This window comes from Mizuhopecten yessoensis, unplaced genomic scaffold (assembly GCF_002113885.1).
Source record: "Mizuhopecten yessoensis strain PY_sf001 unplaced genomic scaffold, ASM211388v2 scaffold5409, whole genome shotgun sequence".
Classification (NCBI taxonomy): Eukaryota; Metazoa; Mollusca; class Bivalvia; order Pectinida; family Pectinidae; genus Mizuhopecten; species Mizuhopecten yessoensis.
The window spans coordinates 322,587-334,105 of record NW_018406035.1 but is presented as its reverse complement, the minus strand read 5'-3'; the positions used below and the strand labels follow the sequence as shown (position 1 = coordinate 334,105).

Sequence of the window (11,519 nt, the reverse complement as noted above, 5' to 3'; positions counted from 1 at the left end):
GTTTAATTTAAACATCTGTGTAATAAATGCGATACATGTTATTCTCGTTATACTTATGTTTATTAAATCACAAACATATACACTAGTAATTGATTGTGCTCGGGAAAGTATCTCATTACCTTACTTTAATACCCTACACAAGAGTCCTTTCAAAATTGCAGACGCTGTCTATCTTTTCATTTTGTTTATGTAAAAAGAAAAGGATTTGCTATGAATGGTGCACAAGTAAGTTGATGGCTTGGTAAGATTTAGAAAATGAATTTATTTTCAACTAAAAATTGTTGATGTGTACATGTTCGATATCTAGCTACATATATTTAGGTAGACGATGCATTTTGTTTATCAATTGCAAGCTTAAATGTAACCATTCGGGATGTTTTGCGTGTGTTATCACGTACATCATAGCGATCATGGCTGTATATGTATCTACTAAAATATCATATTCAGAAATACCCAACGGAAGTCCATGCTTTAACTATCAATTACATATGTTACATGAATGTGTATCCAGTAGTTCATTAATTAATAAAAGAAATCAATAATAGTCAAGTTTTATAAGTTTTAATTTTCATACGCTTAGCTTTCATTTTCGGAATTAGAAAATCGTTATTCCGGCTAAAGGCAAACCCCGCTCAAAGTATTATCATTGTGGGGTTGTCGACACGATTTTCTTCATTAAATCAATGGTTCGTTGTTGCTGCTTTGGACCGAAATGATTCCTACAAAATATAAAACAATCTATATACATTGTATATATAAATACAGGTGTTGAATTTCATGCTTATTGCAATATTAAAAATTAATTTTTGAGGTGATCTGATTTTGTCCATGTTATAACGTCTGCTATTATGAAATAAGGAAATAAATCGAACACTTTGTTCGGCGGAGCATCAGATGCACGACAAAGGAAGTAACAGGATGGAACACAAACGCTGAAGAATATACAAGAAATAGGTCTAGCATGGGCATAATGTGTGTATTAAGTTTTCCTGATGTTAATTAGTGTATTAGTGTATATATAACCCCCGGAAATATTAAAACTACATTGGTATGGGCAAATGAACTGACATAATTACAACACATAACGTATGTGAACGATGTAACAGACACTGTTCGGAACTTTAATGGTACAGATGCAGTGAACTTTAGATTTAATTATTATCACGTCATAAGTTAACGCAAACCTAGCGTGATTTACAAATGATATCTTATTTATTTATTATTCTAAAGTTTTGTATCAAACTGTCACATACCAATAATTTAAGATCTGATTTAGCATATATAGATCTAGTCTTCCTTCAAATCCAGGGGCTTTTGGAATTTTTCTAAAATACGCATCATAGAACTGATCGTTGAAGCCACTGAACGCAAATCCCACGGCGAGGTCACATTCGGAATGTCCGTAGAAGGAGGCTGGATCAAATATTACTGGAAAAATATGATAAATTTACATACAGATTTTATAATTCAATACGTATTAGAGAGTTTTAATAATAAGGTTTCAGTCAGTAACAGTGTAAACAGTATACCATAGTAAACCAGGAGAGAAATGATATAGGCGTAGCCTGTCGTTCAATCCCATTCATATACCATCTGCATAAAATATGTTGAAATGAAATACTATAGTAATTCATGCAAAGAGAAAAGATGGTCGTAACGTTTTATTCCTTCAAGCAATACATTTTCCCTGTTCCATATGGACGGTTGTGTTCATAACTGAATTATGTTTTCTGCTCTGCACAAAGAGCATTGGGATCCAAACCAAAGTGATATCTGTGTGTCTATGTGTTGACTGTATGCTGTTTTTGATATTTTGTGCCATACTTACCTGGTCCACCTTTTATAGTTTCTCCCGAATTGAAGCTGTGGAGATCGCCATGCAATAAAGATGGTTTGATGTCCAGGTTCCTAAATAGGCTTGGCAAAAGTCGTAATACTTGTGTCCATAGCTCGCGCACTTTTCGGGCAAGTTCCTAGTAACAGTAAAGTAAGTATAGTTAAGACTTCATGGACGGCAAGCAAAACTGAGATGTATATAAATATAAGTGTTAAGGTGTTGCCGTCACCCCACGTAATAATCGAGTATACTGAATACTGTGATAATTCTTTTTAAAGGAATAGTCTATTATTTACTTTGCATGTTTATTAGAAGTGATAAAGAAAGTAGAAATACAAAAGTGCAAGAATTAAATTAAATGACGTTTCAGTGTCCAAAGATGGAATGAAATAAATCAATCGTTTCAAAGGGGTCCCCTTATATTCATGTGGTGGCATAAATCCCCCAACCCTGACATAGAACAATCAACGAAGCTGATATAACGATAAATATCGCCCAGTGTGGAATTTGTGTTTCCCCAAGCGACAGTTAGTAGAAATACTCGGTACATTTTTCCTCATATAAGACAACTAATGTCTACTATGGTCATATCAATTGTTTGACATCTGTATGGCGAACTCCATACAAATTCATTGATAGAGATTAAACTGAGTAATGCAATATGATGGTGACGTTATATCAATACTTTAGCGTTAGATATGTACGAACTTTCCTATCCTTGTTTATAACAATATATTCCTGTCAATGTATTGAAAACTAAATGGGCATATACCATATCAACCGCTGAAGAAGCTTGCGTTTCAACCAAACCGATCCGATATTCCAATAAACTGGAGTAGTATGTCTGAAACAGATGCAGTACATTACAATGGCTATATAAAATGTTTATTATAGAAAAAGGAAAATACAGGAAGATGACACATTTTCTTTAAAAAACATCATTTTGTATTGCATTCTAATATCATTTACTATATCGTCCTGCCAGCTTAGTTAATTTATCCTCATCGACCTTTTTATTTGTTCATTTTTCCAATTATGACATTTCAGCGAGATGGCATTATTTAAGCATACACAGGTTTCCTTTAAGCAAACTATTCGGTTGGTAACTTTTTTGTCCCCCGACTCCCTGAACTTCAAATAGTTCCGACGGTACGTCAGAGAGTGGCAGACCGTGGTAAAGGAGAAAAGCGACATGTTTTATAAATTCGGTTCTCTAATGCTATCTGTTACACTGAGGTTTATTTATCTGTTTGGCATGTCCTATCAAAATTGGACACAAATAAATATTATGGGCTCGTTTAACAAAGATTGGTTTCGGAGGTTGCCACTCTGTGTTTTCTTTGTAGTTCCAGTATTTCAACGTCACAATTGTTTTGATTGATACAATAATCCGACCAATCAACGGAAGTAGCTACCCGTCTTCAGAACATCCAAAATGGCGTTGGCAATTTCCGATGTCATAGATAAACATTACAAAGTGGAGTAAATGTCACACAGTGTTAGATCATTTTTGAAGGTGTGGTCATAGCGCGTCCTATTTTGCGCAATTTTTATCGTCCACGCTTATTATCTTTTGTTTAAAAGGTTCATTTTTAAAAAATCAAAAAATGATGACTTGAGATTCGACCAATACGCATATATATTTAATAATCCGGAATGAGTCTATGTATTCGTTAGTGTAATGAGGGATAGGCTGGAAACCAATGTGTACATCGGTTATTGGTATGTGCCCCATTGCTAACACATAGCTACTCATGCCTCATATGGTCCATTCATTATTGCTTTGAGATGGCAACAGAAGTGGTAGCAGTAGTCAAATGTGCTATAATATTGACAGCCCGAGTTTACTCTGGCCCTGACACCAGACTTGGATCATTTGAGAGATAGATGTCACGAGAGGAAACTCTGGCTATAGTATTGATTTCCTCTTACACTCTCAAAGTCTGATAAACACATGACAAACTTTCGTAACAACAAGTTTTTTTCAAAGAATTTTAAAGTATGGACTGTTTTACATACGATGGACAGATGCATGGGGTCCGAACTGACACATCAGAAGTATATTTTACGTACTTACAAAACCAAAAACCAAGATTTATTTCAACAAACTTTATTGCTAAAAGAAGCAAATGGATTTCGCATCAGGCAAAGCCTAGCCATCTCCCAACAATTCCGGTATGGTACAGTTATTAAATTATTATTAAGTATATGATTAATGAACGGTCTAAGAGGAAGGTCAACTAACGCTGATAAGACGTACATAAACAACTTGATATCTTAAGCAATAAGTATTTCAATCCATGTTGTAGTGGGTAAACGTCTTAATGCGAGTATCATCAAATCTGTCATAGAATTTCTTATACGTAAAGCTTTTTATTTACCGTCCAGTCGTCCGACCAGGAGACATGTTGCGGCACAAAGCCGACACAGGTAGTCACCTCGAAACCAAATTGATCCACGGCTGTTGGACTTTGTTCGTATGCACCTATTGTACATTCGGCCTTCTTAGCTCGTCGACGTAATCCGTCATTATGCAAATGTAACCTACAAAATAGTGAAATTTGATTGTAACCAAGCTGTCAATTAACAATGTACCTAACATATCAATAGGAGTATATTGAATGGTTGTCTGCTTAATACCATATATGTCGCCGAATATAATACACAAGATGGTATTCAAAAAGAACAAATCAAATGTTCTATTTATGACCTTACTGTTACTCCAATTACTACGTGTTGTGTTGTAAAATAACTCTTGCAAAATGGTAAATATGCTGCACCGGTCACGTTTCCGTGCTACCATTTGTCAATAAAGAACAAAAAATCGTGTTAATGCTGTTTTCAATTATATTCGATTTATTATATATTTTATAGGTTATCCTATCATATATCTTACATACAACCTAATATATGTTACATACAGTTGTGGGATCGCACAACGTTACACGATGTGTGGTGTGCGCACGATGTGTGCACGGTGTGTGAACGATGTGCGAACGATACAAATTTGGGCTATCATTTCTTGCGCACACTTGTGTGCACGATGGAGGAACGTTGTGCGATAAAAATCGTGATTGAGGAATGCCTAAACAATATATACGGTTTCGTGTTTAAACATATAAACCTTGATTTTTACGTATGTTTCTATATTCTACCTACACCTATAAACTTATCTTTATATCTATACTTTCTTAAATTTAGAAATTGTGTTTTCGGTATTTTTTAAACGACCTTTATCAACACCATTGAAATCACAACACAGTCCCGTATACAGGTAAACATATATAGCCACTAGCCGTCTACATGTACCTGGACGGTAGTTTTCCCCCGCCCGGGGCGCTTACGTATTTTGTCGGGTAGGGCCAGGGGTGTGAAAACACAGGTGAAGGGGAGCTATAGGCAAACGGCTCATTCCCCGAATACCTGTACACTTTACTGTAATAGACTATAACTCACTATCATCACAACTGACCACCTATGTAAACATGTGATTTTAAGCAGAGTTGGTATTCGGGGAAGACCCCAGGCAAACCGAATGCATATAACAAATAATAAACGTCCAGCTGTGTTTTCATTACGGTCATACGTTATCGCATATCAGCTCTATGTGTCAGGTACAGGCCAGGTCAAACCCCGGTAACTCATCAAATTTCTGTTACCTTGGCGCGAAACCCATTCTTGACAGTCTAACGGTCACTGTAATGCTGTGTTACACGCATTGTTAAACTGTACATAATCTTCATTACTGTGATGAGAAATTACAATAATACAGTTTTCATTATTGCATACGAGCTTTCCGTATTATTTTCATTCCGTAATATTGATCTACAAATTGTACCCAATCGCACAGTTGTGCTGAGAGAAGCGCACAACGGGGCGAACGATTGTTAAATCGCACAGTTGTGCGCACAATGTGTGGACGGTGTGTGAACGATGTATGCACGGTGTGCGCACGCTATTTTTGGTGCGTTGTGCGGTCACACAACTGTAAATAACTTTAGAAAATATTTTACATAGAACATTTAATTAAGGATTAACTTGAATATATTTTTCATGTTATGGAGATATAACACAAAAAAAAGAGGTGTACTCTAAATAAACCGCGAAGCGGTTTATGATGAGAGTACCCTCCGGTTTTTTTTGTGTTATAGCTCCATAACACGAAAAATATATTCAAGTTAATCCTTATAATTTAATCTACTATACATAATCCCTGTCGAAATACACTTTTATTGATGGACTCTTTTCTCTTAGAAATTATTGGGCCGCTGTATCAACCAATCAAAAGCGACGTTACAAATGGCGTTTTTACGTTAAGGGATGATAACATACATTTTTAAGCCAATGGAAATGCTTGTTACAAGCAAGATTAAATTATTACTGTATATTTATGCTATGCCATTTATGCTTTTGTCATGTAGCTTGATATGTTTTAAAGGGACAATTTAGTAAAGTATTTTTTTGTATAATCTTCATGTTAATGTTCATGATAATAAAGTTTGATTAGTCCTTATGAACAATTCATGTCGGGAAATTGACACGAGACAATGTTGTCCTGGCGTTTTTAATCTGTAATGAAAAATCCTTAACTGTACAACCGTACGTTTTAGAGGCAGCTGTCAGTGAATTTCTAACTATAACAAAAACCTCTCTGTCCACTCGAGGAGAGAATGAAATTTTCGTTTTATTCGAATACAATTACATGCATTTGACTAAACAGCCCTTTCAAAATGTATCAATGTAATTGTGATATATGACACCCAAATATATATCCTAATCATCTCTTTTTTATAAGATCTTTTGTAAGTTAGGCAAGTTATTTCATAAAACCTGTCACAACCACCACAAAACATAAACAAGAGGCCCAATGGGCCTGCATCGCTCACCTGGTATAAAACTCACACTTCTAACCTTAAAAGTGATCTAAAATAAAGCTACAGGCAAAATATCAGTATTAATGATTAAAATTCGTTCAAAAGACCCTGTTATTATTTTTTTAAACATTTCACCCCTGTGATTGAAAGTCGAACAAAGTCATTATGTTGAACACATTGTATAGCCTTTCATCTCAGGATGCAACTTGCAAAGTATAAACATCCTGGGACCCATGGTTATTCATAAGAGGTTGTTTAAAGATTTTAAACAAATTTGACCCCTGTGACCTTGAATATAAGTCAAAGTCATTCACTTTAACAAACATAGTAGTCCTGGATCCCAGCATATGCTACTAACTAAATAGCAACATCCTCAGCCTTTTGGTTATTCAGAACAAATTGTTGAAATATTTTAAACATATTTGCTCCTTGTGACCTTGAATATGATTCAAGGTCATACATTTAAACAAACTCGGTAGCCCTTGATCCTAGTATGCTACTGACTAAATATCATCACCCAGGGCATTTTGGTTATTCAGAAGAAGTTGTTTAAAGTTTTTAACATATTTGACCCCTGTGACCTTGAATATGGGAGAAGGTCATTCATTTGAACAAATTTTGTAGCCCTTCATCTTAGTATGCTACTGGCCCAATATCATCACCCTGTGCATTTTGGTGATTGAAAAGAAGTTGTTTTAAAGTTTTTAACATATTTGACCCCTGTGACCTTGAAAATAGATGAAGGTCATTTATTTGAACAAACTTGGTAGCCCTTCATCCCAGTTTGCTTCTGGCCAAATATTATCACCCTAGGCCTTTCGGTTATTAAGAAGAAGTCGTTTAAAGTAAAATATTGACGCCGGACGACGGCCGGACGGCCGGACGGACGACGGACGGACGACGGCCGCCGCACCACGGCATAAGCTCACTTGGCACTTCGTGCCAGGTGAGCTAAAAATACGGTGTTACTATTTCATACAGTGGTCGTTTACAGCAGAGACGATGATTCCGTTAATGTTATTGGCACTATATGATTTTATATCGTACTTGTCATACAAAGGGAGCCTACCGTGCTAGTTTCTCGCCCAGAACCGCCTGCTGACTCGAAAGCTCCACAATATCCAGGAACTCCATAGCCAGAACTGCACCACCAGTCGGAATGTCTACTATCTGATACCAAACACAGGTTATTATATTTAAATATTAAAAAATAAATCTGCATGTTATACATTAATCATGACAAAATATGATTGAGTATGAGTTATATTTTATCTCGTGAGTACATACTTAAGTTTAATCTTCAAGTTTCAGAGAAAAAATGGTGTTCGAGAAAGACAGACTAGAGGATGTGGATACAAATGACCATCATTTTTCACAAATCGATATATTTGGGTTTTTTTCTCTAAAGGAGGGAGCGATTGCATGATTCGCAGTTAAATGGTTAAAACAACATTGGGAGAAATGACTAAACCACAAAGAAATGCATATATATATAATTGTTCTTGGTGGTTCTTAGTTATTGTCACATTTAAATGTATATGAATCAAATGGTGCGTCACATCTTTAATATCCAGCGTCCAGCTACTGACATTTAATTAATACGCGTACAAAGGATAATAATCTATATTATATATATGCCTAGGTGCGTGCACTTTAGCTTATGATACAGCTATGACCGCCTTCACACATTGACGAAAAGGATATTCTGCCTTTTATGTTTCAAAGTAAAGACATACTGATGTATGGACCGACATGTCTTAGAAAAGCTCTTTCCTGTCATAATATTATTGTGTACGATTCCGTAATAACATCGTTATCGTTTAGTCGAAAACTGTGTGACTTACAAAGTTAACGGAATATTGTCAAAAACAGGTTTAGTTCAGTTTTAATTAAGCCTTAATAAACTACCGTTATCGGATCTGGTACTCTGACTTCGTTTGTTTGTATTAATGCTATCAACTACCTTTATTGGATCTGGTACTCTGACTTCGTTTGTTTGTTTTAATGCTATAAACTACCGTTATCGGATCTGGTACTCTGACTTCGTTTGTTTGTTTTAATGTATAAACTACCTTTATTGGATCTGGTACCCTGACTTCATTTGTTTGTTTCAATGCTTTCAAACTTGCAACTTCTCCCTCAAACATGAGCCGTGCCTGTGATAACAAAAAATACAAAGGAGTTGTAACGGGTTTAAACAATAAAATTACTATTCATATTAGAGCGATAATACACATGCGCAACATAGTATGCATGCATCGATACGGTTTTGTCTAATCACAGAGATTTATCTATTATAGTAGTATTTACAGGTTGTATCGATGAATTTTATATTGCGATGTTTTCAAGTGTATACACATGGACTAAAACAACAAAAAGCAAGCCTCCTCGCACACGAATTCAGATTTGAAAATATGCCATGTCTTAATTAATTAATTAGTTACCTTATACAACTATAACAGAACCAAACAAACATCGACATAATGGGAAATCGGCGGCGATATCATAGCAGTTCATCTCACTAGTCAACTGCCTTATGTAGTATTCAGTTGTCATATGAATCAGTTGTCATAGGAATCAGTTGTCTTAGAATTGTATATTTCTGAACCAAATGTAACAGCAGTAAATGTGTCAATATATTGTTTCAACAGTATTCACCTAACTATTAAAGAGAAATTCAACGTGATGTTGTGCTTTCTACAGTGCCTAAACAACACTTGATCAAACCTTCAGACAAGCCTTGCTGCTGTATCTGAAGTTTGGATGCAATATACACCTGTAAAAGATACTAGACCTATCAAACTAGACAAACACTATTAGCAAATGTAGGTTAACTCAAATATAATAAAAGCAAATAAGGTCAACTCATTCACCCATGAACACACATTTGAAATCTTTCAATTCAAAGGTTGGAATACTTCACTATGAAGTGTCAGGGGTGAATGAGTTAGGCGATGCGTGTCTTGAGAATCAGGCGTTTGTTTCCATGTTAAAAACGACTTTATAGACAGTTATGTTGATTGTTAAAATATTCGTTTAATTAATGAAGAATATGTTTTAATGAATTTGGACCTTGTAACCTGGACCATGACACACAGCGCTGAAATCAAAGGCTACGCCCTAGTGCAGATCAGGTGACTGTGAGATAGTATTGCATGTTTACCTACCCCTGGTTTTCTGTTTACTTTCACAAATATTCTGTTTTCGCCATCTGTTTGAAACACTTTCCCTTCGTTAATGTATCCATTTCGATTCTCAATAAATGTCATGCTGTTTAAATCGAGTCTATTTTCTAATAGATCTACCAGTTCCTTATCCTCCATTTTTCTGTCTACAAATGCACATGCTTAACATATACCAGAACTGTTGAATTTCTTTGAATTAAATTCTGTTAGTATCGGTTTCGATCCTGCAAGCTATAAATAACGCATACATGTATTTACTTGTAGATATAGATTTGTTGTCTATAATACGTTTGCCTAGCATATCTTCGATCTTTTCCCCATACGCACGGCATGCACCAATGCTTCGATGACTTATTGATTACCTGTAGCTTCGGCTGTTCAAAAGATGTTTTCTGGGTGAAAGGTCAGGCTATTCGTGTGCTCATGTATTCCTAATGTATACTTTAAAATATGAAACCCATTAGCTTACATCGTGAGAGGAACGAAATTTATGATAAACTTGTTTACATCGTTCACACCAGGTATACGAATTTTCAAAACATTCACAAGACCGGTGAATGTACATATAGTAATCCAGGTATTCATCGCGACAGAATGTGTGCAGCACAGTAGGCATCCATTGCTACGATATGACGTAATCACACATAAGGCTTACAATGTCGTATTGATTGTTTTAAGTATATACACATGGATCAAATCAATAAACCGGAAGCCTCCTTGCACACGAATCTAAGTTTGGTTTAGAATATAGCAATACGTTAAGGCAGGTAAAGGATCAATCAATTAAAATCAGATCTCTCATTACGCTACGTTAGAGATATTATTTTAATTAGATTGGCAAAGGATACCACTTTACCAGAAAAGATTTCCTCCTCTGATGGCTTTTGTGACTTGGGAGTATTCCTCCTTACCAGGTTACCTATGTACAGAAGATACATACACACAAAAGTTATTTTCTGGGTTAGAGTTACAATGTATTTCCTTATTCAATGTATTTATCGCCCATATTGATACTATACATGCATGCATGCATCCACCCACCCACCCACCCACCCAGACACACACATACATACATACATACGTACGTACGTCCTGGATATACGCTGTAGCAGCAATCGTTAAGTGCATAATTTGAAGTCCAAATTTTGTTAAAAACTCAAATTTATAATAGCTACTCAGTATAATTCTACAGAATGTATTGGAAGGTGTGATTATGTTGGGTGGACCACTTACAGATGTATGTGGACAGCCGTGTAGCTTGATTTTGTCAGAATTTCCGACACAAAAACAGCTTTGTTATAAACAATCTAAAACATAAAGAAATTCGGTATCCAATATCAAATCGTAGATTCCGAATACGCATTACCGATTGCTGGTAGTTGCTATAAAACTCTATGGTTTATAATAACGGACTAAAACCGTACAAGTATTTAATCACCATATCTGAGATGCCATATTGAATATTAGCTACAAAGTACATCACCCGGATATGCAGAGAAAGTGTTTTTCTTCCGCCCACACAACTCCAACAACCCAGGTGGAGAATACATTGGTCTGGGGTGGATGTTGCGGTACCTGTGCTGTAGTATTCAAGTGAGGTGAAACTATAAATGAAGTCGTTGG

The 11,519-nt window shown here is 35.7% G+C and overlaps 1 protein-coding gene across 2 annotated transcripts; it reads right to left on the bottom strand.

Annotated features, from left to right (window-relative positions):
- Positions 1-550: 550 nt before the first annotated feature.
- On the bottom strand, positions 551-10,533 carry LOC110450667 (fructosamine-3-kinase-like). 2 transcript variants are annotated; one of them, XM_021498293.1, is made up of 8 exons: positions 10,259-10,533; positions 8,784-8,867; positions 7,781-7,881; positions 4,219-4,381; positions 2,610-2,681; positions 1,829-1,973; positions 1,254-1,428; positions 551-719 (listed from the first exon to the last, which is right to left on the bottom strand). In XM_021498293.1, exons 2-8 carry the CDS (start codon positions 8,856-8,858, stop codon positions 644-646), a joined length of 807 nt encoding a protein of 268 aa, XP_021353968.1. In that variant the 5' UTR covers positions 8,859-8,867; positions 10,259-10,533; the 3' UTR covers positions 551-643. The 2 variants fall into 2 exon arrangements, with proteins under 2 accessions (XP_021353968.1, XP_021353967.1); XM_021498292.1 differs by lacking the exon at positions 10,259-10,533 and adding an exon at positions 9,879-10,222.
- Between the last annotated feature and the right edge of the window lie 986 nt (positions 10,534-11,519).

Bases quoted from the DNA above. Each gene is read 5' to 3' on its own strand.
- LOC110450667 (XM_021498292.1), bottom strand. From the start codon at position 10,034: ATGGAGGATAAGGAACTGGTAGATCTATTAGAAAATAGACTCGATTTA. The intron at 2,682-4,218 runs GTAAATAAAAAG...CATCTGTTTCAG, and splicing joins CCTGGTCGGACGACTGGACG to ACATACTACTCCAGTTTATT. The intron at 1,429-1,828 runs GTAAGTATGGCA...ATATTTTTCCAG, and splicing joins AACTATAAAAGGTGGACCAG to TAATATTTGATCCAGCCTCC.